Genomic DNA, 27,764 nt, shown 5'->3' on the forward strand with positions numbered 1-27,764 from the left:
ATGTGAAGACTGGCTGAACTCAACATGCCCACCACGGAGGTGGGTAATGTGAGCAACAGGGATCTAAAGTCATGCTTGAAAGAGAGCCACTCGGTGACCACAGGCTCTGCCACCATGATGTTCTCCAAACCCGTAAAAGTCAATCAGCTGTAAAAAAATGTTAATTGATTCACAGATACTTGTGGCTGAATGTATGATAACTTTGCTAATAAAAATCCCTGATGTCCATCCTCCAGTCTAGATGTCCATCCTCCAGTCCAGATGTCCTGAACCCCTGGTTCCTCATCGCCACCTTTCCTGGCATACCATGGGCTATGTAGGGCGCCTCAGGGTACAAGGCCATATTCTCCTCCTATGTCTTGAACCCCGAGTTGTCTGAGAATCCTGTATCTTGTATCCTGAGCTTGAATCCTGTCCTGGTCTTCGGAGCCCCTTGCATTTGCGCCCGTCCATGTCTAAGACTCTGTTTGAACCTGCTCCATTCCAGCGTGGTCCGCGACCAGCCACTGGCGGCTGAGTAGGGTGCACCCCGGTGCAGGCCTCTACAGTTTCTGCAACATGCTCTTCTCAGTTATTCCATTTTCTCATCTAGAGTCTACGTTGGTTCCAGCGTGTTCTGTGACCAGCCCTGCGGGTGGGCTGTGTAGGGCGCGCTGCGTCGCAGTCTCAACCCAGCTCTTGATCCTGACTCCTTGTCTACAGAACCTCGCTCCTGACTCCTTATCTACTGAACCTCACTCCTGACACCTTGTCTACAGTACCATGATCCTTCGTCTTCGTCCAAATGTCTTCACCTGAGTCTTCATCCAAGTACCCACATCTTCGCCTGAGTCTTCATCCAAGGTCTTCATTTGCCCTGGCCTCCGTCCGGCCTGCCGCTTCTTGCTGTTACCCAGCGGCAGGTCCGAAAGGGCTTGGAAGGGTCGAAGGACTGTTCAAGAGACCACCATTGCATTGTTGGTCTTTCCAAAGCATGCGGGTCCAGTGGAGGGTCAGTACCTTCGGTCATCATTGTCTTCATTCCAGACTTGTTCCTGTTCCGGATTCCATTGTCTGTCTTCAGTCCAACCTTGCTCCTATCCAGCCCATGCTCGGGCATGCCTCGCCTGCCTCGGCACCTCTTCCATTTTGTAGGGATGTGAATTCGTTTCATCCATTTCATACGTTTCCTATACAAGCATGTAATATGAAACGTATGAAACATATGAAACGGATGCACATCTAATTGACATGTAATGGGAAACATATGAAATGAATTAAACGAATGAAATGAATGCACATCCCTACCATTTTGTACCATCCATGGACAACAATTCATCTAACCCCCTTCCTCTCGAGACCGGTGTAGCTCAAGGGTCCGCACTATCTGCAACCCTCTTCAACATATACCTTCTCCCTCTATACCACCTCATCTCAAGCCTCGGAATTTCTTACTATATATACGCCGATGACATCCAGTTCATCATCCCAATCTCCAACACACTAGAAGAGGCTCTCGCTACTACAGCAAACCACCTAACCTCAATTAGTAACACGCTAAACAATCTGAAACTATGCCTAAACATGTCCAAAACGGAATGCATCCTCATAGGAAGAAATCTTACAGATCTTACCTTCAATACACACTCCCTAACAATTGAAAACATTAACATCCCGATAAAAAATGATACAAAGAACCTCGGCATCTGGATTGACAAACATCTCAACCTAAAAAAACCCATCGCTACCAAAACCAAAGAAGGATTCTATAAACTGCATGTCCTGAAAAATCTAAAGCCACTTCTCCATCATCAGGAATTCCACACAATTCTTCAATCACTAATTTTCAACAGCACTGACTACTGCAACTCGCTTTTATTAGGTCTTCCCAAATCTACACTAAAACCACTCCAGCTACTACAAAATGCCGCAGCCAGAATCCTAACAGGCAAAAAAAAGACGGAACACATCACCCCTGTACTAAAATGTCTTCACTGGCACCCAATCAAACAACGGATCGAATTTAAGACCCTAACTTTAGTACATAACGCCTTATACAAAATGGATAACAACACACTCAGCAACATGATACACCAACAAAAACATCAACGTCACACCAGATCGGCAAGCAAACTATTTCTCGACATACCATCACTCCCAACAGCGAAACTCACGAGTACAAGAAACAGAGCCTTCTCTATTACTGGCCCATTCTTATGGAACACCTTACCCCAATACCTAAGATCGATATCCGACTGCAAATCCTTCAAAAAAGAACTGAAAACCTGGTTATTTAGCCAAACTTTCAGAGACAGCGTGGGCTAAATGTTATTCTCCCTCCACCAGAACTTCCCTACCTAGATGAACTCAATAAGCTACACAAGAGTTTTGTACTTTGTACCTTGTACTTTTGTTCTCTATGAACCCATTTCCCAGTGCTTTCCTGCAATGCAAAGTTTAAGTTAAACACGCCGCAACCCTGTTCAAGCATTTAAGTTTTGTTCTATGTTTCTCTGTTACCAGTTCGATATATTCTCTACCTCTCGTTGTTCCATGTCCTGGTTTCGATGTAATAAGTTGTTCTACTGTAAACCGGGGTGAAGGCTAACTGCTATACCTTGGTATATAAAAGCACCGAAATAAATAAATAAATAAATCTTGTATTTGCTGTACCTTCTTGTACCATCTTATACTCTATCCACAGCTCTCTCTCTGTATTCAACATCTCCTACTCAGCTACTTTCCCCCGAGACATCCTCCCTTGTCTGCCCCCACCAGTACTACCTGCTTCCTCAAATGGCAACATACCCTATCCCTCGCATCCACCATCCTTTCGCCAGACTACCTCCCCTCCATGCCCACTATCCCCCCACCTTACGCAAATCCCTAATCCCCATCCTCACCTCTCCCCTGACGCAATTCCTAGGCCTTACTACTCTCGCCATAATACTATTTAATAGGGATGTGAATCGTTTTTTGACGATTTAAAAAAAATCGTCAGATAATTTTTAAATCGTCAAAAATCGTTAGAGTCGCGATACAATAGAAATTCCCCCGATTTATCGTGAAAATGGTAAATCGGGGGAGGGGGGGAGGGCTGGAAAACCGGCACACCAAAACAACCCCTAAACCCACCCCGACCCTTTAAAACAAATCCCCCACCCTCCCGAACCCCCCCAAAATGTTTTAAATTACCTGGTGGTCCAGTGGGGGGGGGGGTCCCGGCGCGATCTCCCGCTCTCGGGCCATCGGTGCCATTTTGGCTGCCACTAATATAAATGGCGCCGATGGCCCAATAAAAAAAACCCCACCCGACCCTTTAAAATTACCCCCTTAGCCTCCCCCACTCTCCCAACCCCCCCAAAAAAACTTCTTACACATACCTGGTGGTCCAGGGGGCCGCGGGCAGCGATCTCCCATTCCCAGGCCATCAGCTATGCTAAAAAAAAAATGGCGCCGATGGCCGTTTGCCCTTACCATGTGACAGGGCAGAGGTAGCGCCGGCGCTATTTTGAATATTGGCAATACGGCCCGAGTGCAGGAGATCGTTCCCGGACCCCCGCTGGACCACCAGGGACTTTTGGCCAGCTTGGGGGGCCTCCTGACCCCCACAAGACTTGCCAAAAGTCCAGCGGGGGTCCGGGAGCGACCTCCAGCACTCGGGCCGTATTGCCAGTATTCAAAATGGCGCCGGCGCTACCTGTGCCCTCACTATGTCATAGAGGCCGACGATTGATTAGATTAGAAAAATGTATTGTTTGAAAATATGATTAGAAAAATGTATTGTTTGTTGAAAAAAGAAAGATTCAGACAAGGACAAACTTTAAAAGCCTGGCAAGCGCAAATAATGGGAAGTATGCGCATGGCTGGGCCCCCCTGCAACAGCTTGATATGTGCAGAAGTGCCAGGCTTTGTAAAACAGGCGGGTCGGGGGCGGGATGGAGTGGAGATTGACCAGGACAGGAACCATTAGGCCCTGTCCCGGGGAAGCCTGCACTGGGAGCTGGCTGGAGCTCAAAACCTCCTGTTGCTCGAAGGAGCAGCTAAGTTCAAAAATAAAAATTAAAGAGGTTAGTTAGGATAGGTTTAGGGGTTGGGGAGGGGAGGGGAAGAGAGAGGAAGGTAAGGTAGGGGGTAAGGAAAGATCCCTCCCAGTCTGCTCCTTAATTGGAAGGACTGGGAGGCAACTGGTGTAGGCCTGATCATGTTGCCACACGTTTTTAACTAAAATCACCCCCCCTTGCACACGTGAGCTGCGACCCGCCTGCACATGAGTGTGCCGATATAAAAATCTGGTGCGCATGTGTGCACGGGAATCCTATTTTATAATATGTGCACAGAGATGCGTGCACGTGCCGGGAACCACACGCAGATGGGCACACACGCGTCTTTGAAAATCTACCCTACAATACTTGTGTTATCATCTGATTACTTCTTTTTAAACCTCTGCCTTCCCCCTCTACCCCTGAGGGATGTTAGGGTGGGTTTTCATACTTTAGTGCTGGATAGTTGCCCCAACTGGAAGGAGAGTTTTCCTCTTTACTGCCCATCCTTGTGTGAAACATTCAGTGGTCCTCAAGCTGAAACATCCGAAAAGATTTAATTATCATACTCAGCCATGGAAAGCGGGAGGGTTGCCACACACAAAGGAGGGAGATTAATCTTGAAGCTTTTTTCTATGCAACATTTCACCATCCTGTACTATTGAAACCTGACAAATATTTGATGTTTCTAGCATAAGCCCTCTTTCCTCCAGCACATCCATTTTGCATGTCTTAAGCCCCTCTTTGTAGAGTTTATCATTTTAGTAGTCCTTTTCTCTGCTGCTTCCATCCCCTCAGATCTCTTTACCAGTATTCATTTTTTTTAACCTTTCCCAGTGTGTCTTAACTTATGCACCACTCTTGCCTGAAATAAAGAGCCTCTTGGTTCATTATTAATAGATAAATTTGCTCTGTCCCCCTCCACATTTGTCTCTGTTAAGGCTCCTGTCTCTATCTGCAGTGAGAGCTGTGGTCCTGGGTTCAGGAAGGCCATTCTGGAAGGGCAACCTGCCTGCTGCTTTGACTGCATCCCCTGCTCCAAAGAAGAGTTTAGTAACCAAACCGGTGAGTGCCATGAATTATACTCAGTAGTGAGCATATTTAGAAGGATGGAAGGTTGGTATTAGAGGATACAATGATTCCTTCTAGATCAGTTTAATGGGCAAAAGCATTACAGGGTATGCAGCTACAGTTCTGAGCAAATGTTCATAGACAATCAAATACCAGCATATATATTAAAATCTTAAAAAGTAGATTTCCTAGTGAAGAATTGCCTTGTGTTTTATTTATTCTTGGCACGGTTCAAGAAACATACATAATTAAAATGAAATATATCTTCCAATTGATATCAATAAGTGAAAAGACAAACTTAATTGAAACAGTAGCTGTTGGTCGGTGGACCCTTGTGCTGAGACGAGGTTGGCACTACCTGCAGGTGGTAATCCCCAGCAGGTCCTCTATATCAGGAGGTGGAAACTGGGCTCTCTGTGAGATCCACCAAGGAACCAGTAATGTGGAAACAGGAGCCCGGAGTCAGGAAACAACCAGCATCCTCTCTAAGAGTGGGACCTGTTGCTGAGGCAAGGAAGGAGCGGCACAATTGGGCTTAAATAGTCCCCCAACCAGACATCATCAGTTGGGGAGCTTTCCTGCTGATGGCCCTTTAAATTGGGGAGAGAGGCATGTGCCCAGGAGTGCCAGCAAGGGAGAGGGCACTGGCGGCATCTCCCTTTTGCACATCTAGAGCATGGAGCTGTCAGCGGGATGGAGAGTGCCTGGCCAGCACAGGAGCAAGTGTCTTGCTCCAAAAGGTGAGGGAAGCCAGCGACGGAGGTTTGCAGCAGGCGACCTCTACACCCCCTTCTCTGTGCAAGTGTCTGAGCAGGTCTTTGTCTAAGCAGGTTCCTAGGTGTTCTCTTTGGGCCCAAAGCCCTCAGAGGAAATCAGGTATTCCCATCTCTTATGGCATCGCCTCACATCCAGGACTTTTATGTCCAGATTACATTCAGGTATGGTAGGTGAAGTTTGTACCTGAGGCAATGGAGTGACAGTGGGACATGAATCCTGGTCTCCTGGTTCATAGCCCACTGCTCTAACCACTAGGCTACTCCTTCACTCCAATATAGCAGGGAGCCAGTCTCATGGAGGGCACCCTGAGTCTGATGTGGCAAGTGCTGAGCCAGACCCTGTCCCCTGGGTTGAATCATAGTTTTGGTTCAAATCCAAAGTTCCTGGAGTACTAGGGCAGTCAATTAAGGCGCTGGGGAAGGTACTGAGAGCGGTATAGGAAGTGGTGGTGCAGACTTTTTCCCATACACTGTAAGAAATGGAGAAGACCCTGTGGCTGAGTTGATATGAATCTATTGTGAAAATTCAGCCCAAGGGAGGCCCAGTCATCTTGGCAGTCAATCACAAAGGAGTGGAGGAAGGTCTTCAAGGTGTGGTTAGTTTGCTCCACTTGGCCACTACTGCCTGAGGGTGATAGGCAGTAGTGAAGTCCAAGTGAATGTTAAACCTGCAGCAAAATGAGCATCAGAATTTGGCAGTAAATTGAACCCCTCTTTCAGAGACAATATGAAGTGAAAGTCTGTGCAGGTGAAAAATGTGAGTGATAAAGAGCTTCACCAGTTCAGGAGCTGAGGGTAGGCTGGGGAGAGCAGTGAAATGGGTCATTTTTGAGAATCAGTCTATGATGACCCAAATGACATGGCAGCCACTTGAGTGGGGAAGGTCCAACACATAATCGGTGGACAGTTGGGTCCAGGGTTCTTTGGGGACCAGCAGCGGCTGTAACAGCCACCAAGGTCATCCTATCAAGGGCTTTTGTTGGGCACAGATAGGACATGAGTCCACAAATGCCCTGATGCCCTTTTCCACACGCAGCCTTCCTGGATGACCCGCGATGCATGAGTCATGGGCCCACACCAATATATTCTGGCAGTGTGGCAGGGGAACTACTGTCTTCCCAGGAGGAGCCAGCAGGGCCGTGGTCAGATGTGCCCATGCTGGGTCAATGATGTAGCCTGGGGAATCAATTGTATCCTGTCTCAAATGCTCGTGAGAGTGAGTCTGCCCGGGTGTTCTTGGAAGCCAGCCAGTAGCATAGTACGAAATTGAAGCGGGCGAAGAATAAGGACCAGCGGGCCTGGCGGGTGTTCAGGTGCTGGGCGAGGCGAAGGTACTCTAGGTTTTTGTGATTTAGTGTATACCATAATAGTATGCTGTGTGCCCTCCAACCACTGATGCCACTCTTCAAAAGCCAGCTTGATGGCTAGCAGTTCCTTATCACCAATGACATCATTCCTTTCTGCGGGGAGAACTTCCTGGAGAAGAAGAAGCAGGGACGTAGGGTTCTCTTGTCAGAATTTTGACTCTGCACCACAGCCCACCACTTTGGAGGAGGCATCCACCTCCAGGATAAGTGGACATGAGGGATCCGGATGACGAAAGCTAGTGTCTTGAAACAAGGCTTGCTTCAAATTATTGAATGCTGTAACTGCTTCAGGAGGCCACTTCTTGGAATTGATCACCTTCTTAGTGAGATTGGTGAGTGGTGCGACAAGTTGGGAGTACCGTGGAATTAAATGTCTATAAAAGTTCGTGAATACCAGGAATCATTGCAGGGCCTGAAGGCTGGACGGTTGGGGCCACCTTTGGATCCAAGAGACCTTCTCTGGGTCCATGTGTAATCCAGTACAGGAAATTATATATCCCAGGAAGGGGAGCAATTCGCACTCAAACAGACATTTCTCAAGTTTGGTGTACAGTTTATGGATCTGCAATCGCTGGAGTACATGCCTGCCGATGAGAGTGGAGATCCTTAGAGTAGATGAGGATGTCATCAAGGTATACTAGGACACTTGTGTGTAACAGGTCCCTGAAGACCTCGTTGATCATATGCTACTGTTATGTTCGGTGTGTCTTTGAACAAGAAGTGGACCCTTGGGTAGTGGAGAGTGGAGACTATGCCCACAGGGAGGAGCCCTGTGGGCCTTACCACAACAGGCAAATTCTCAGCAGTAATGGACAACAGAGGAATAACTATTATACAGCCTATGGTGATCCAAGGAGCAGATCAATGGATTCAATCCAGATTGTAGTCTGCAGTGCAGAGTGGTCTGGTGAATACCTTCTCTAGGCGTAGCTTGTGCTGGCACCTCCGGTAGTGGTCCGCAGTGTGGGGCAGGCCAGAAGCCGCAGTGTGGGGCAGGCCAGAAGGCGTGCACAAGACAGAGGGGATCCGGGTGTGGCCCACAAGCGGAGTAACCCGAGAATTCGTGCCACAAAGGTAGTAGAGCAGATTCTGTACTCACACAGGTACTGTAGACGTAGATGGAAGATCAGGCACCGAGGAGATCCAGTTAAGGAACAGCGAGGGTCATCCAGGAACGATGCAGGACTCGCTGGAATGAGAGAGAGAGAAATGGCTCTCTGAGGAGCGGATAGCCCTGAGTGCGGCAAGGCCCCCGAGAAGCGGGTAACTAGGACACTCAGAGAGACGAAGTCCCAACGTGGCAGAAATAGCAGGAATGAATCCTTGCTAACTCGTATAGCAAGAGTTCAGCTGAGATAAAGTATGGTAAGCAGATGACATCATGCGGTTTGGATGCCCCCAAGGTTCCCGCCATGACATGATTAAGAAGAGGGCAGTCGCACGTGCACATGACTTAGGTGAACCCAGATTTAAGATGGCTGCCAGGAGCGTCCACGCCATCCCAGGCACGCCATGAGGGTCGGAGTGTGGAAGCGGAGGCCACCATTCTCCCCAGACTCGGAGATGCATATAGAAAGGAGGTGAGCAGCAAAGGTCACAGCCACCTACGACAGATGGGCGCAACAGCTAGAAAACTGTGGGGGCATTACACAGACTAAATGGCATGACTAGGTATTCATAGTGGCCGTCTGTTGGGTTGAATGCGGTCTTCCACTTGTCACCCCCTAGAAGTCCAGCTTAGTAAAGTTCTTGGCTCCCTGCAGTCAGTCCAGGAGCTCTGGAATAAGGGGAAAAAAGATACCGGTCTCCTTTAGTTATGGTATTCATGCCCCAATAGTCGATGCAAGCCCTGAGTGTACCATTCCTCTTTGCAACAAAGAAGAACCTGGCTCCTGCTAGAGAGATGGAAGGCCGGATGAAACCTCTCTCCAGGTTCTCCTGAATATGAATATACTGTAACATGGCGTTGGTCTCCGGGGTGGCATGGTACCTGGCAGGAGATTGATAGCACAATCAAATGGTTGGTGTTCCGGAAGTGTCTTAGCCATTTTCTTCGAAAACAAGTCCTCAAACTTTGAGTACTGGGGGACCTTGCTAGAAACAGCATCCAAGAGGTACAGAGAGATTTCCAGTCTCTAGCGAAGCAGATTAGTCACATGATGACAACCATTGCCTTTTCAGAAGTGTTACCTGTTCATGGAAAGGGAAAGGAGAGACTAAGCCATATCTTCAATGTATGGCTCAAATCATAAGAACATAAGAACATAAGAAATTGCCATGCTGGGTCAGACCAAGGGTCCATCAAGCCCAGGATCCTGTTTCCAACAGAGGCCAAAACCAGGCCACAAGAACCTGGCAATTACCCAAACACTAAGAAGAACCCATGCTACTGATGCAATTAAAAGCAGTGGCTATTCCCTAAGTAAAATTGATTAATAGCCATTAATGGACTTCTCCTCCAAGAACTTATCCAAACCTTTTTTGAACCCAGCTACACTAACTGCACTAACCACATCCTCTGGCAACAAATTCCAGAGCTTTATTGTGCGTTGAGTGAAAAATAATTTTCTCCGATTAGTCTTAAATGTGCTACTTGCTAACTTCATGGAATGCCCCCTAGTCCTTCTATTATTTGAAAGTGTAAATAACCGAGTCACATCTACTCGTTCAAGACCTCTCATGATCTTAAAGACCTCTATCATATTCCCCCTCAGCCGTCTCTTCTCCAAGCTGAACAGCCCTAACCTCTTCAGCTTTTCTTCATAGGGGAGCTGTTCCATCCCCTTTATTTATTTATTTATTTTATTTTAAACTTTTTTTATACGGAAGATCATGTACAAGTACATATCGCTTCGGTTTACAGAGAACCAACTATTGGAAATTACAGCAAACAATATGAACAAAAAATTGGACAATAATTGAATAAGAATAGAATTGAACATGGATTATAATAGAATTGAACATGGATAACAAGAGGGGATTAGGGGGAATTGCGAAAGGTAAACATGAGAATCAAACATGGATTACATGATAAGGAGTAAGGGGAACTTCTAGCAGTTAAACACGTCAGAACCTAAGTACTATAATGTAGGGTCAGGTAAAAGGGACTTTAAGTAAATGCTCTTGTGAAGAGCCAGGTCTTCAATTTTTTTTTGAACGTCCACAGGCAGGGTTCAGTGCGAAGTTCTGAGGGAAGACTGTTCCATTGTATAGGACCAGCAATTGAGAAGGCTCGTTTCTTGAGAGCTGACTTGGCGGGGGGAACATGAAGGGTACCTAGGTATGTTGTTCTGATTGGTCTGGAGGCTGAGTGATGTTGAAGAGGGAAGGATAGTTCGAGCGAGGTTAGAGAGTGAATAGTTTTATGGATCATGGTTAGCACTTTATACTGAATTCTGAATTTAATAGGTAGCCAATGTAAGTACATAAGAATGGGGGTGATGTGTTCTTCTCTGCTGGTATTAGTTAAGATTCTTGCTGCAGAATTCTGTAGCATTTGAAGTGGTTTGGTGGTGATAGCTGGAAGACCGATTAGAAGGGAATTGCAGTAATCTATTTTTGAGAATAAGATGGCTTGGAGAACTGTTCGGAAGCCTGCAGGTGAAGGAGGGGTTTCAGATTTTTTAGAATAAGCAATTTATGGAAGCATTCTTTCGTTGTGTTGTTGACGAATCTTTTTAAATTCAGCCTATTATCTATAGTTACTCCCAAGTCTCTTACATTTGTGGTAGTGGATATTTGGAGTGAAGGGAGGTTGTGGAGCACCTGAGCATGTTTGTTGTCCTCTTGATCGATGAGTAGTAGTTCCGTTTTTGACATGTTGAATACTAAATTAAAGTTGGTAAGGAGGACGGTTATAGACTGCAGGCAACTGTTCCAAAAAGTGAGCGTTTTAGCGATTGATTCTTTGACTGGTATCAGGATCTGGACATCATCTGCGTAAATGAAATGAATAACCTTTAGATTTGTGAGAAGCTGACAGAGAGGAAGTAGGTAGATGTTGAATAAGGTGGGGGAGAGCGAAGATCCTTGGGGGACTCCGAATGTGGCTTTGACGGGGTGAGTCTTTGTTGCTAATTCTGATCTTGAATTTCCTGTTATTGAGGAATGACTTGAACCATTCCATGGCTGTTCCTGATATACCAATGTCTGAGAGGCAGTTGATAAGGATGGAGTGCTTCACAGTGTCGAAGCTGCAGATATATCGAGTAGTGCTAGCAGGTACAGGGTCTTTTTATCAAGGCCTGTGAGGATTTTGTCCGTTAGAGAGATTAGTAGAGATTCCGTGTTGAGAGATTTGCGGAATCCGAATTGGGCAGGAGCGAGAATCTTATGTTCCTCTAGGTAATCCGATAGTTGTTTGTTCACTATTTTTTCCATGAGTTTGGCGACAAAAGGGATGTTAGTAATGGGGCGATAGTTAGCTGGGTCCGTTGGGTTCAAGTTTGGTTTCTTGAGTAGAGGTTTAAGAGTGGTGAGTTTCAGGACATCAGGTACTGATCCTTGTGTTAGAGAGCAGTTGATAATCTTCGCTAGCAGCTTGGAGATGGTTTCTGGGACGGTGAGTAGTAATTTTGAGGGAATGGAGTCAGTCGGGTGTGAGGACGGCTTCATCTTTTTGAGAATGGATTCAATTTCAAGGGAGGTGGTAGGTTCGAAGGCTTTTAAGTTTGCTTTCTGGTATAAGTGGGAGACGGAGGGTGATGGTGGTCCTGTGTTTGAGGAAGTCAGTGGGGCTACTAGTCTGAGGATTTTATTTTCAAAAAATTGTGCAAGTTCGGAGCATCTAGATTGAGCTTGGCAATCTGGGACGACTGGAGAGTTAGGTTTCGTGAGCTCTGTGACATAGGAGAACAGAGCTTTGGCATCGAATAGAAAATTGTGAATTTTACTCGCATAATAGTCTTTTTTTGTGCGAAGTATGGTGTTTCTGTAGCTGTGCATGGAAGTTTTGTAATCCGTTAGTGTCGAGGGGGATGGTCTCTTGCGCCTTTATCATTTTGGTTGCCCTTCTCTGTACCTTCTCCATCGCAACTATATCTTTTTTAAGATGCGGCGACCAGAATTGTACACAGTATTCAAGGTGCGGTCTCACCATGGAACGATACAGAGGCATTATGACATTTTCCATTCTATTAACCATTCCCTTCCTAATAATTCTTAACATTCCATTTGCTTTTTTGACTGCTGCAGCACACTGAGCCTACGATTTTAAAGTATTATCCACTATGATGCCTAGATCTTTTTCCTGGGTGGTAGCTCCTAATATGGAACCTAACATCGTGTAACTACCGCAAGGGTTATTTTTCCCTATATGCAACACCTTGCCCTTCTCCACATTAAATTTCATCTGCCATTTGGATGCCCAATCTTCCAGTCTTGCAAGGTCCTCCTGTAATTTATCACAGTCTGCTTGTGGTTTAACTACTCTGAATAATTTTGTATCATCCGCAAATTTGATAACCTCACTCGTCGTATTCCTTTCCAGATCATTTATATATATAGGGGTAGATTTTTAAAAACTGCGCGATCGCGTACTTTTGTTTGCGCAGCAGGCGCAAACAAAAGTACCCTGGATTTTATAAGATACGCGCATAGCTGCGCGTATCCTCTAAAATCCTGGATCGGCGCGCGCAAGGCTGCCTATTTTGGGCAGCCGGTGCGCGCTGAGCCGCGCAGCCTGCCTCCGTTCCCTCCGAGGCCGCTCCGAAATCAGAGCGGCCTCGGAGGAAACTTTCTTTCGCCCACCCCTCACCTTCCCCTCCCTTCCTCTACCTAACCCACCCCCCCGGCCCTATCTAAAACCCCCCCTTATCTTTGTCCGTAGATTTACGCCTGCGAGAAGCAGACGTAAATCTACGCACGCCAGCGGACTGCTAGCGCGCCGTCCTCCGACCCGGGGGCTGGTCCGGAGGCCTGGACCACGCCCCCGGGCCAATGCCACGCCCCTGGTCCCACCCCCGAAATGCGACACCCCGCCCCTGAAACGCAGCGTCATCGGGTCCCGCCCCCCGACACGCCCCCTTAAAAAATCCCCGGGACCTACTCGCGTCCCGGGGCTCTGCGCGCGCTGGCAGCCTATGGAAAATAGGCGCGACAGTGCGCAAGGCCCTGCTCGCGTAAATCCGGGCGGATTTACGCGAGCATGGCTTTTAAAATCCGCCCATTATTGAAAAGCACCGGTCCAAGTACAGGTCCCTGAGGCACTCCACTGTTTACTCTTTTCCACTGAGAAAATTGACCATTTAATCCTACTCTCTGTTTCCTGTCTTTTAACCAGTTTGTAATCCACGAAAGGACATCGCCTCCTATCCCATGACATTTTAGTTTTTGAAGAAGCCTCTCATGAGGGTCTTTGTCAAACGCCTTCTGAAAATCCAAATACACTACATCCTGGTGTAAGGATGAAAGTTTTGGATTTATTGGGAGCTGGGGCCGTGTATGGAACAGTAAAAAGCTCTTTGTCAAAGATGGCTTACATTTGTCTGTGGCAGGAAAAAGGATCCAAAGAGATAAATTCAAATCCTATGTCATAAGGCATTTAAAGTAGATGCCGGGGGTGGCAGTAAGAAATTAGAATGTCACCCCCGAAATACAAATGCAATGGAAAAGGGTGAAGTGGATAACAAAACTCAACTAAATAAGTCACAAAAGGAGTCCAAGAAAGCAGTAACCTGAAGAGAAAAGCTGGAAAGCTATGAGCACAAATGCTCATAGTTTGGGCAATGAAATCCCAGATCTGCAAGCCCTAATGGTAGAGGCGGACTTGGACATTGTTGCTGTCACGGAGATGTGGTTCACGGAATCTCATGACTGGGATACGGCAATACCGGGCTATAACTTGTTAAGGAAGGACAGAGAGGACAGGAAAGGGGGAGGAGTGGCTCTTTATGTCAGAAACAATATCCAAGCATCTGAGCTGCAAGCAAGATGGGGCAAAGAAGAAGCACTATGGGCCGACCTAAAAAAAGATGATGGGGCATCCATTTTTAATGGAGTGGTTTACAGGCCTCCAAATCAAATGGAAGAGCTTGACAGAGATCTGGTTGAAGACATCCAAAAGATGGGAAAGAAGGGAGAAGTGGTGATTGTTGGAGATTTTAATCTGCTGGATAGAGACTGGAGAATCCCTTCTGCAGAATCAAATAATAGTAGAGTGATAGTGGATGCCCTGAAAGGGGCTCTGTTCAAACAAATGGTAATGGAACCCATGAGGGAGGGAGCTATACTCAATTTAGTGCTCACTAATGGAGGTAATGTCTCTGATATCCAGGTGGGTGCCCACCTAATCACCAATGATTATCAAATGGTATGGTTTCATTTCACAAATAGGATATGGAGAAGAAGCATGAAGACCCGAGTTTTGCAGTTCAAAAACACGGACTTTGATGAAATGGGGAAGTACCTGGAGGAAGAACTAGAAGGCTGGGAGAACAAGAGAGATGTGGAACAACAGTGGACCAATCTAAAAGGAGCAATTACCAAGGCAACTGATCTATATGTTAGGTTTCATTTTTCTTTTACTTTTCTGGTTCTCAAAGGAGTTGGCTGACAAAATAAAAGCTAAAAGAACAGCATTCAAGAAATATAAAGGATCCCAAAGGGAGGAACACAAGGAAGAATATCTGGTGGAACTGAGGGAGACAAAGAAAGTAATCAGGATGGCAAAAAGTCAAGCGGAAGAAAGGATTGCCAAAGAGGTAAAGCGAGGTGATAAAACATTTTTCAGATACAGCAGAGAAAGGAGAAAAGTTCAAAGTGGTATAGTGAAACTGAAAGGTGAAAAGGATCAATGTGTGGAGAGAGACGAAGAAATGGCAGAAATATTAAATGAATACTTCAGTTCGGTGTTAACTAAAGAGGACTCTGGAGAAGGACCATCGCTAGTTAACAAGAAACTGGAGGGAGTGGATGTAACTCCGTTTACAGAAGAGAATGTATGGGAAGAGCTAGAAAAACTAAAAGTGGACAAAGCCATGGGGCCTGATGAACTACATCCCAGGATACTGAAGGAGCTCAGATGTGCTAGCAGGTCCGCTACATGACCTGTTCAATAGATCCCTGGAAACGAGAGTGGTGCTGAATGATTGGAGAAGAGCGGTGGTGGTCCCGCTTCACAAGAGTGGGAGCAGAGAGGAGGCTGGAAACTACAGGCCAGTTAGCCTCACCTCGGTGGTGGGAAAAGTAATTGAGTCACTGCTGAAAGAAAGAATAGTGAACTATCTACAGTCGGAAGAATTGCTGGACCAGAGTCTGATTGACTTTTTTGACTGGGTGACTATGGAATTAGATCAAGGAAGAGTGCTCGATGTCATCTACTTGGATTTCAGCAAAGCTTTTGATATGGCCCCACACAGGAGGCTTGTGAATAAAATGAGAAGCTTAGGAGTGAGTGCTGAGGTGGTGGCCTGGATTGCAAACTGGTTGACGGACAGAAGACAATGTGTGATGGTAAATGGAAATTACTCTGAAGAGAGAGTGGTGTTAAGCAGAGGGCCGCAAGGATCAGTATTGGGACTGGTCCTGTTCAATATCTTTGTGAGCGACATTGTGGACGGGATAGAAGGTAAGGTTTGTCTTTATGAGGATGATACTAAGATCTGCAACAGAGTGGACATGCCGGAAGGAGTGGAGAGAATGAGATGAGATTTAAGGAAACTGGAAGAGTGGTCGACGATACGACAACTGAGATTCAATGCCAAAAAATGCAGAGTCATGTATATGAGGTGTGAAAATAAAAAAAAACTGTATTTGATGGGGGGTGAAGGGCTGATGTGCACGGAGCAGGAGAGAGACCTTGGGCTGATAGTGTCTAACAATCTGAAGTCGGCGAAACAATGTGACAAGGCAATAGCTAAAGCCAGAAGAATGCTGGGCTGCATAGAGAGAGGAATATCTAGTAAGAGAAAGGAAGTGATGATCCCCTTGTACAGGGCCATGGTGAGGCCTCACCTGGAGTACTGTCTTCAGTTCTGGAGACCGTATCTCCAAAGGGACAGAGACAGGATGGAGGCGGTCCAGAGATGGGCGACCAAAAAGGTGGATGGTCTACATAAAATAACTTATGAGGAGAGATTAAAGAACCTAAATATGTACACCCTGGAGGAGAGGAGGAGCAGGGATGATATGATACAGACTTTCAGATACTTGAAAGGTTTTAATGATCCATGGTCAACAACAAACCTTTTATGTTGGAAAAAAAAATCAGTAGAACTAGGGGCTACGATTTGAAGCTCCAGTGAGGAAGACTTAGAACCAATGTAAGAAAGTATTTCTTCACGGAAAGCGTGGTGGATGCCTGGAATGCCCTTCTGGAGGAAGTGGTAAAGACTAAAACTGTGAAGGATTTCAAAGGGGCATGGGATAAACACTGTGGATCCATGAAGGCTAGTGGATGGGAATGAAGAGAAGAGGCATGGGAGTGGATTACTATACCTGGTGATACTACCCTTACTCAATAAGCCTTCGCACGGTTAATGCAACTCCAACATTGCTCTCTGCTTCAATGGCAAGTGGAAATGTGGAAAATAGGATTTACATTCAGTCAACATCCAACAAGGCATTGATCTGTGCAGTCTGGGTAAACAAGCATCGGGGTAACTTGCTTGATGTGGCGGTTACTATCCTTAACCATTAAGCCTTATGCTCACCTTTTTTGCAATGCCAACATTCCTCTCTGCATCAGTGACAGGGGATGGCAGGAAATTTGAATCAAACAGTTACTAACAAGGGCCCTGAACTTGGTGGTTGATGATACAGATAAGTATGGGAAAACAAGTGTAGAAGCTTGCTGGGTAGACGAGATGGGCCGATTGGTCTTTTTCTGCCGTCATATCTATGTTTCTATGAGACCATGGCCAGAGGGACCGAGGGTCATTGAATTGGGAGAAGACAAGCAGACTGGTTGTGGTACCCCCAAGAAGTTAGCTGCAGAGTTCCCCAATCGATACTGGAAGAGTGTAGCTGAAGCCATGGCAGCCCCAGAACAATAATGTGCACAGATTTTTCAAGGACACGGAAGCTGATGATCATTTCGTTTAAGACGCCAGTATGTAGAAACACCGGTGCGGTGATTTGTGTGATCCGGCCAGGGAGAGGGTTGCCGAGTATGGAAGAGACCTCAAGGGGGTAGAGTCCTAGGTAGCGTTAGTTGGGATAGCTGAGTAACTAAATCCTTCAGGATGAAGTTCCCTCCGGTGCCGAAGTGAATTAGCACCAGCGTAGGAAAGGTGCATTGTGGCAGAATGATGGATACGGGAATTATACATTGGGAAGCAGGAGTGGCACAGCCTAGGGTCATCTCCCCACTGACACCTAGGATGGGTAGTTTCCCTTCCTCTTGGAGCACTGTGCTAGGAGGTGACCTTTCCCAACACAGTATAGGCAGAGCCCCAATGTGCACCTCCACTGTCTCTCCTCAGGCATAAGACAGCTTCAGCCCAAATGAATGGGTTCTTCTAAGCGAGGCAGACCAGATTCTGGGGGAGAGTTCTGCACCAGGGGACACGAGAAGGAAGGTGTGATGTTTACCGGTTGGTGGGGCACTTGGATTCCCAGAGCCATTGCTGAAGTCAATGGTCGATTCTCCCCACAAGGTCAATAAGGGCATCCAGGTCTTCTGGGAGTTCCCGAGCTGTGAGTTCTTCTTTGACCTGAGGGATAGGCCCTCCATGAAGATGCTTCAGAGGCTATCCTCCCACCAGCCCAGCTCGGTAGCCAGTGTGCAGAATTCTATGGCATATTGCTCTAGGGTCCTCGAGCCCTGCCGTAGATGGAATATGTCAAAACCTGCAGTGGTTAGGTGTCCAGGCTCATCAAAGACCTGTTTGAAGGTCTGCATAAAGCATTGCAGATCCTGCAAGAATGGGTCTCCTCACTCCCACAGAGGAGAGGCCAAGACCTTTCCATCCAGCAGAGAGAGGATAAAAGTAGTCTTAACCAGAGGATCCAAGATGGCTCCCTGACCGAACGCATATTCAAACGCTCCTGCATTTCGTCTTACCTTTGAATTTTTTCTTCTTAAAATGCCTCATAAAAGAAAGGGGAGAGTGAGGGTCTATCCACCCGAGCCCTCACTTCCCGCAGGACAGCGTATAATTTCACAATATGCATCCCCCATATCACAAATTGGGGCAACGAGCCCCGCTAGCGGATCGGGAGGAGGAGTCCCTTTTCCGCTTGGGGAAATATCGCTGACCCCCCCCCCCCCCCCCCCCCCCCGGAACCGTGAGAACCGCCGAGCGCAATCTCTTCGAACGCAGCCGGGCTTGTAGAGTCGCCGGTGAGGAGCGTCACAGGTGCAACTCTATCGAGTGGACAGCCTGGAAGCGCTGCGAATTGGGAGAGGCTCCCCGACACCTCAATTTCACCGGAGGCTGTAGCACGGAGAGAGGAGAAGAAAGAGGAAGCCTCGCAGATACCAACATTGCCGACAGGAGGAAGAGAGGTAACGGGTAACCTAATAAGAAACCCCATTGAGATAAAACGACCGGCAGTAATTACAATGAAGTCCCTCTGGGACCTGATTGTGGGGTTAACAAAGGCATTCAATGAACAAACCCAGAAAACGGAGGCAATCTCCCAAAAAATGGACTCTGTTGAAAATCAATTTCATCAGAAGGGAGCGGAACAAATACAAGCATTACAGCAGGTTAAAGAGGAACTGAAACAAGTGTCTGATGTTAACGCCATTTGTGTGAGAGATCAGGCTATTTCGATGCGACGGCTGGAATCTGTTGAGAATTACCTGAGACAACTTAACCTTAGGGTTTTGAATTTTCCTAAAGTAGTGGGTGAGATACCACTACTAACGTTCAAAAGATACCTGAAAGAAATTCTGCAGATTCCGGATGAACAAATACCAGCTGTTAAAAAGATTCTGTACTTAAAGCAAAGACAGAGCCAGATACAGATATCCCCTGTAGGGGATATGGGAAATTTTGATAATCTATCTGACTACTTGGAAAGCTCTGGGCTTGAGGTTGTTGAGAGATCTGTCCTCTTTGTCTCTTTGTTTTCAGAATTTGATAGAGCCCTTATTATGAAATACTACTTTAAGGCTATTAATGTTACTTATTTGGGTGGATTAATCCGTATATTTCCTGATTTGTCCAGGGTTACACAGTTACGCAGGAAATCTTTTTTATTAATGCGCCCTGAAGTAGTAACTTTGGGGGCAAGTTTCCTATTGCGTTACCCCGCTAGGTGTGTAATAAAGTACTCTGGGAATAGCTATGTATTTTATAATCCTGAGCAACTAAGGGGGTTCTTAGATGCCAGAAGGGAAACCCCAGCAATCTAAAAGACCTGGACTGCGTATTAAAAAATAGTTAGATATGGATATTGTCATAGGAGTTTTGTTCAAATTGATTTCTTCTAATACTCCTCTTTTTCCTTTTCCTCCCCTCAAATATTTCTTAGAATAAATGAGGATACATAATTATGCATATAATGTAGTGATGTAACTGCTATTAATAATGTAATTTAACAATAGTTTTCTTCTTTGTAATTCCTCTTGATTTCAAGCAAAGGATTCTTTGTTTATATTTGTAAAAGCGATAAATAAAAAATTTAAAAAAAAAAAAAGTAGTCTTGACCGTGTCACTGGGGAATTGGGCTGGCTGGAAGGAGAAATGCATAAAGCATAGATTAAGAAAACCCTGGTACTGTTTGTGATCTCCATCATACCAAGGAGGGGCCGGCAGATGGAGTGTCATATTCGCAGCTGGAGGAGCGAGAGGAGCCAGAGAAGAAGAACCAGGTGGTAGTGTCCAATTGAGCTGCAAGATGCTCCATGGTACTGGCCAGCATCTACAGGCACTGTTGATGCTGCTGTATCCTTTGGGCTAGGCCCGGGATGGCCTGCAGTCAGGAAATATCCACCTGGTCCATGGCCTCAGAAAACTGTTTATCGGTGAACCCCTGTGCCAAGATAAGGTTGGTGCTACCTGCAAGCAGTAACCCCTCTGCAGGTCCTCATCACTGGGAGGCAGAAACTGTTGGTGTGGAAACCCAACAGGACCTTCACCAATACCAGCCCTCATTCCCTGCAGGTTGTGCCCTTGTTCACCAGGGCTGGCTGGACTTAGGTGTTGGTCTCCGGTCAGTGAAGAATCCCACAGAGTCAGAAGGCAAGGCGTGGTCAGACACACCAGAGGTCAAGGCCGGTGGCGAGAAGTACGGTTGGAGGCCAGAGGTCATGGCAGGCAGCAAGATGATGAGATCCAATGAACAGGCAGATGGTCAAGGCAGGAAGCAGACAACACAGGGTCCAGAAAACGTACCGAGGTCAGAGCCAGAAAAGCAATCTGATGCATAGGAGTGGGAACACTGGACCAGGAGCACTGGAACAGGAACCTGGAACATGGAAACAGGATCCAGAAATCAGGAGCATGAAGTCAAGAAACAACCAGCTACTCTCTAAGAGTGAGACTTGCTGCTGAGGCAAGGAAGGAGTGGCACGACTGGGCTTAAATAGTCCTCCAGCCAGACGTCATCAGTTGGGGCCATGGGGAACTTTCCCACTGCTGGCCCTTTAAATTGGGGAGAGAGGCACGCGTGTGTGCATAGTTAGGCCAGCGAGGGAGACAGCAGTGGCAGCATCAGAGGAGGAGGTGGCTGCTCCCTGCCACGTGACTGGAGTGCGGAGCTGTTGGCGGGATGGAGCATGCCTGGCCAGCATGGGAGCAAGTGTCTTGCTGCAAAGGGTGAGGAAATCCGGCTGTGGAGGTTTGCGGCTGGTGACCGCAACACTAACTTAGAAGAAGCACAGACAACATTATCAAAAGAATCCAAGTCTACATACCCTGATGGTAAAAGGAAGACTGAAGGAAGGTGTTATTCCTTAATTACTAACTGGAAATTAATCCCTATTCATCGACTAAAGCTTGCCTGAAAAATAAGGTTTATACTATCTTTCTGTGAGTTTGAAAGCATAAAATCATACTTATATCCCTGGTGATGTTTTCCTAAGTTCAAGTCCCTCAATGGTTCGTAGATCTTAAGTAATTTATGATGTGAAATTTTCAAGAAGAGTCCTATGATGACCTGGAAGCTAACAATCTATATCTATCATATGCATGGGGTTATCTATCTGTTGGTAGGGAGTGTTGAGTTGTGTGCATGGATACACAGGTAGCCATCATGGAGCAATGTCCATCATCAGACACACAAACTATGCAAGACAGAACATCCCTAGGAAACACAGTGGCAATGACCAATAGAGTAAAGGGGCCTGGAAGGGTACATGAGAGAGTACGTCAGCAGACTTGCAATAATGTGGAGAGATAGAGAATGAGTCTGAGGCTCAGAGCCTGCTCAGGGTCAGATAGGGGGGTGGACAAGAGCGCTGGGTTCAATCATAATTATTACCTGTTGAATTTTCAAAGGGTGTCAGCAGGTAACTATAACAGTTTCATAGAAACATAGAAACATAGAAGTGATGGCAGAAGAAGACCAACGGCCGATCCAGTCTGCCCAGCAAGCTACGCAGTTTATCCATTTTTTCCCCCCCTTTTTCTCCCTCCCACCCGTCTCTATTGGCTTCCAGCACCCTCCGGCCCCAATTCCCTTCCACCCCTCCACCAATGCAGAGAGCAGCGCCATCCTAGTGAACATCCAGCTCAATCAGGGTTAGCAACCGCCGCAACCATCAGGCCACACCCCTGCCCCTTACCCACCCCTGTTTTGTTTGCTTGTTTGTTTTTTTTTGGGTTTTTTTTGAGATGGCAGCCCTCCATCCTTCCGCTCCGTGAAGGTGGAACACCAACCACTGGCCACTGGCATCCCGCTCCGTGAATGCCTCTGTGGCTACTGCCGCTCCGTGCAGTGTTTTGTTGCATGAAAGTGGAACACCAACTACTGGCCACTGGCATCCCGCTCCGTGAATGCCTCAGTGGCTACTGCCGCTCCGTGCAGTGTTTTGCTGCCTGAAGGTGGAACACCAACTACTGACCACTGGCATCCCGCTCCGTGAATGCCTCAGTGGCTACTGCCGCTCCGTGCAGTGTTTGCTGCCTCCTCTCTATTTATGCCCACTAGACACGATGGATCCACAGTGTTTATCCCACGCCCCTTTGAAGTCCTTAACAGTTTTAGACTTCACCACTTCCTCCGGAAGGGCATTCCAGGCATCCACCACCCTTTCCGTGAAGAAATACTTCCTGACATTGGATCTTAGTCTTCCTCCCCGGAGCCTCAGCTCATGACCTCTGGTTCTGCTGATTTTTTTCCTACGGAAAAGGTTTGTCGTTGTCTTTGGATCATTAAAGTTTTTCAAGTATCTTAAAGTCTGAATCATATCACCCCTGCTCCTCCTTTCCTCCAGGGTGTACATATTTAGATTCTTCAATCTCTCCTCGTACGTCAACCGATGAAGATCCTCCACCTTCCTGGTCGTCCTTCTCTGTACCGCTTCCATCTTGTCTTTGTCTCTTTGTAGATACGGTCTCCAGAACTGAACACAGTACTCCAGGTGAGGCCTCACCAAGGACCTGTACAAGGGGATAATCACTTCCCTTTTCTTACTCGATATTCCTCTCTCTATGCAGCCCAGCATTCTTCTGGCTTTTGCTATCGCCTTGTCGCATTGATTCGCAGACTTCATATCATTAGACACTATCATCCCAAGGTCCCTCTCCTGCTCCGTGCACATCAGCCTTTCCCCCCCCATCAAATACAGTTCATTCAGATTTCCACTCCCCATATGCATGACTTTGCACTTCTTGGCATTGAATCTCAGCTGCCATATCTTCGACCACTCTTCCAGTTTCCTTAAATCCCGTCTCATTCTCTCCACTCCTTCCGGCGTGTCCACTCTGTTGCAGATCTTAGTGTCATCCGCAAAAAGGCAAACCTTACCTTCTATCCCATCCGCAATGTCGCTCACAAAGATATTGAACAGGACCGGTCCCAACACCGATCCTTGCGGTACACCACTTAAAACCGCTCTCTCTTCAGAGAAAGTACCATTTACCATCACACATTGTCTTCTGTCCGTCAACCAATTTGCAATCCAGGTCACCACCTCGGCACTCACTCCTAAGCTTCTTGTTTTATTCACCAGTCTCCTGTGCGGAACCGTATCAAAAGCTTTGCTGAAATCCAAGTAGATGACATCGAGTGCTCTTCCTTGATCCAATTCCTTGGTTACCCAGTCAAAAAAGTCAATCAGATTTGTCTGACAGGATCTTCCCCTGGTGAATTCATGTTGCCTCTGGTCCATCAATTCTCCGGACTGTAGATATTTCACTATTCTCTCTTTCAGCAGCGACTCCATTACTTTTTCCATCACTGAAGTGAGGCTAACCGGTCTGTAGTTACCAGCCTCCTCTCTGTTCCCACTCTTGTGAAGCGGGACCACCACTGCTCTTCTCCAATCTCTCGGTACCACTCCCGTTTCTAGGGATCTACTGAACAGGTCACACAGCGGACCCGCCAGAACATCTCTGAGCTCCCTCAGTATCCTTGGATGAATCCCATCAGGCCCCATGGCTTTGTCCACTTTCAGGATCTTTAGCTCTTCCCATACATTTTCTACTGTAAAAGGATTTTCATCTATTCCACTTCCCTCCAGTTTCTTGTTGTGTAGAGATGGTCCTTCTCCAGGGTCTTCTTTAGTGAACACAGAGCTGAAGTATTCGTTTAATATTTCTGCCATTTCTTCGTCTCTCTCCACACATTGATCATTACCACCTTTCAATTTCACTATACCACTTTGGACCTTTCTCTTTTCGCTGATGTATCTGAAAAATGTTTTGTCACCATTTTTTATCTCCTTGGCAATCCTCTCTTCTGCTTGACTTTTTGCCAACTTGATTAATTTCTTTGTCTACCTCAGTTGAATCAAATATTCTTCTTTGTGTTCCTCCCTTTGGGATCTTTTATATTTCTTGAATGCTGTTCTTTTAGATTTAATTTTGTCAGCTACCTCCTTTGAGAACCAGATAGGTTTCAATTTTCTTTTGCTTTTCTTTACATTTCTAACATATAGAGTAGTTGCCTTGGTGATTGCTTCTTTTAGATTGGTCCACTGCTGCTCCACATCTCTCTCATTCTCCCATCCTTTTAGTTCTTCCTCCAGGTACTTCCCCATTTCCTCAAAGTCCGTGTTTTTGAACTGTAAAACTCGGGTCTTTGTGGCTCTTTTCCCTATTCTTTTAGTGATATTAAACCATACCGTTTGATGATCACTGGTGCTGAGGTGGGTGCCCACCTGGACATCGGAGACATTATCTCCATTAGTGAGCACTAAGTCGAGTATAGTTCCTTCTCTCATGGGTTCCAATACCATTTGTTTGAACAAAGATACTAGAGATGTGAATCGTGTCCTCGATCGTCTTAACGATCGATTTCGGCTGGGAGGGGGAGGGAATCGTATTGTTGCCGTTTGGGTTTGTAAAGTATCGTGAAAATCGTTAAAATCGTGAGCCGGCACACTAAAACCCCCTAAAACCCACCCCCGACCCTGGGGATCCAGCGGCGGTCCGGAACGGCGGCGGTCTTATTTCTTGCTCTACTTAATTTTTTCCCTAATATATTTCATTAGCTTAGCTCCAGCTGAGTTTGCCCAAAGGTGGCTAACTGCACTGTTTGTGTAAGACAGGTTATTCCAACTCCCGTGTCCCGCTTCTCTTAAGGAAATCAAAGCTGCATCTGTGCTTTAAATTACCTGGGGATCCAGCGACGGTCCGGAACGGCGGCGGTCCAGAACAGCCTCCTGCAATTGAATCGTGTTGTCTTCAGCCGGCGCCATTTTCCAAAATGGCGGCGCAAAATGGCGGCGGCCATAGACCAATACGATTCGACTGCAAAAGGTCGTTCCGGACCCCCGCTGGACTTTTGGCAAGTCTTGTGGGGGTCAGGAGGCCCCCCCAAGCTGGCCAAAAGTTCCTGGGGGTCCAGCGGGGGTCCGGGAGCGATTTCCTGCCGCGAATCGTTTTCCGTACGGAAAATGGCGCCGGCAGATCGACTGCAGGAGGTCGTTCAGCGGGGGTTCCGGACCGCCGCTGAACGACCTCCTGCAGTCGATCTCCTGCCGGCGCCATTTTCCGTACGGAAAACTATTCGCGGCAGGAAATCGCTCCTGGACCCCCGCTGGACCCCCAGGAACTTTTGGCCAGCTTGGGGGGGCCTCCTGACCCCCACAAGACTTGCCAAAAGTCCAGCGGGGGTCCGGAACGACCTCCTGCAGTCGAATCGTGTTGGTCTATGGCCGCCGCCATTTTGCGCCGCCATTTTGGAAAATGGCGCCGGCTGAAGACAACACGATTCAATTGAGGGGGCCGTTCCGGACCGCCGCCGTTCCGGACAGCCGCTGGATCCCCAGGTAATTTAAAGCATTTGGGGGGGGTTCGGGAGGGTGGGGGATTTAATTTAAAGGGTCGGGGGTGGGTTTTAGGGGGTTTTAGTGTGCCGGTTTTCCTGCCCTCCCCCTTCCCCCGATTTACGATTTTTTGACGATAAATCGGGGGAATTGGTATTGTATCGTGGCCCTAATGATTTTTGACGATTTAAAATATATCGGACGATATTTTAAATCGTCAAAAAACGATTCACATCCCTAAAAGATACTATTTGTTTCTTTAGATGGTTGAATAGAACATAACAACTTTGAAAGTATTCTGCCTTTCATGAGACTGGTAAGGGAAGAATTATTGCAAGCCATATTTATGTGAAACGCTATGGTAAAAGTCTCATGATCAAGAATAATGTGTTCATTTAGCCTTTATTGTATGGATTTCACCAGGCTGGACAATAAGCCTTTATTAACTTGCCAAAGTGTAATTTAATTTACTGATTTACAAACTCTTTTTCAATTTGTAAATGACTATTGAAGGTTGGATTCAAAACAGCAAAGCCTCCACAAGCAAGTTACATTGAAAACAATACAACATCAGTACTAGAGATGTGCATTCTTTTATTACAAATTAGGCAATTTAAACGAAATTGCCTAATTCGTCCTGGTTCGGGTAACCCGAACCCCGACACGGATTTTCCCCGAACTATGAGGAAAATTCGTTGTTCGGGTTAACGTGGGGGGGGGGGGGGGGAGGCACCTTTATTAAAAAAAAAAAAAAAAAAAAAACCACCCCAACCCTTACAATTTAGTTTATTGCAGCCCCCCACCCTTCGGACCCCCCAAAACTTGCCTACAATCCATTGTGGTCCAGTGGGGGTCACCGACGGCCTGGGAGCAGGAGAACTCTCCCGGGACCCCCTCTGGACCACCACAGATTGTAGGCAAGTTTTTGGGGGGTCCAGAGGGTAGATGGGTTGCAATAAACTAAATTATAAGGGTTGGGGTGGGTTTTTCATTTTTTAAGAAAATCACTGAACAAAAAAAAAAGGACCCGTTGAAAAATGAAGTTTTCCACGGGTCGCCGGAGCTGATATGCAAAAACTAAACACATCTCTAATCAGTACAATCATAAGAAATAATACAGAAAACATTAATGCCTCCACAATCAGGGTACATAGATATATCTTGTATTTCAACATGATCTTAGATACAAAGAAAATGGGAGAAGTTAAATAATCTCTAAAGGTGAATGATACTCCCATTCTGATTTCTCTCAAAGCCACATCTGGCATTTCTTCTTTCTACAGATGCCACAGAGTGCATGAAGTGCCCCGATGACCAATGGCCCACTAAGAGACAAGATGCATGCCAGAAGAAGTCCATCGAATTTCTGTCCTATCAAGAACCCTTGGGTATGGTTCTGGCTGTTACCTCTGGGCTTGGTGCCCTGATACCATCTGCTATCCTTGTTGTTTTCATCCAAAACCGCCACACCCCAGTTGTGAAAGCAAACAACCGTGAACTCAGCTACCTCCTGTTATTAGCCCTCATTCTGTCCTTTGGGTGCTCATTAGTATTCATAGGCCACCCCACAACACTGACCTGCATGGTGCGACACATGACATTTGGCATTGCATTTGCCATCTGCATCTCTTGCCTGCTGGCCAAAACCATCATGGTGGTCATAGCCTTCAAGGCCACCAAGCCAACCAGCAACCTAAAGTTATGGGTGGGACCACGACTGCCCAACATCCTAGTATTAGCCTGCAGTCTTGTCCAGGTCCTCATCTGTGTCACTTGGCTGATTGTGGCTCCCCCATTTTACCAAATGAACATGAAATCCCAGATGGGAAAGATAGTCCTTGAATGCAATGAAGGGTCATTGGTTGCATTCTGGTGCATGCTGGGATACATGGGCTTGTTGTCTACTATCAGCTTCATTGTAGCGTTTTTAGCTAGAAAGTTGCCCGACAGCTTTAATGAGGCTAAGTTCATCACCTTTAGCATGATTATATTCATTGCTGTCTGGCTCTCTTTCATTCCTGCTTATCTAAGCACGACAGGGAAATACACAGTGGCTGTGGAAATATTTGCAATTTTGTCCTCCAGTGCTGGCTTGTTGGGTTGTATATTCTTCCCCAAATGTTATATCATCCTAATCAGACCAGACATGAACACCAAGGAATTCCTAATGGGGAAAGCCACAGGGAGCCTCAAGAAAACAAAGTAA

At 46.6% G+C, this 27,764-nt stretch overlaps 1 protein-coding gene across 1 annotated transcript; it reads left to right on the forward strand.

Annotated features, from left to right (window-relative positions):
• The first annotated feature begins 24 nt into the window (after window positions 1–24).
• On the forward strand, window positions 25–27,764 carry LOC115081151 (vomeronasal type-2 receptor 26-like). Its single transcript, XM_029585657.1, has 3 exons — window positions 25–132; window positions 4,964–5,087; window positions 26,842–27,764. The coding sequence occupies exons 1-3, from the start codon at window positions 25–27 to the stop codon at window positions 27,762–27,764; spliced, it is 1,155 nt and encodes a 384-aa protein (XP_029441517.1).

This window comes from Rhinatrema bivittatum, chromosome 19 (assembly GCF_901001135.1).
Source record: "Rhinatrema bivittatum chromosome 19, aRhiBiv1.1, whole genome shotgun sequence".
Classification (NCBI taxonomy): domain Eukaryota; kingdom Metazoa; phylum Chordata; class Amphibia; order Gymnophiona; family Rhinatrematidae; genus Rhinatrema; species Rhinatrema bivittatum.

Bases quoted from the DNA above. Each gene is read 5' to 3' on its own strand.
- LOC115081151 (XM_029585657.1), top strand. From the start codon at position 25: ATGCCCACCACGGAGGTGGGTAATGTGAGCAACAGGGATCTAAAGTCA. The intron at 133-4,963 runs GTAAAAGTCAAT...GTCTCTGTTAAG, and splicing joins CCATGATGTTCTCCAAACCC to GCTCCTGTCTCTATCTGCAG. The intron at 5,088-26,841 runs GTGAGTGCCATG...TTCTTTCTACAG, and splicing joins AGAGTTTAGTAACCAAACCG to ATGCCACAGAGTGCATGAAG.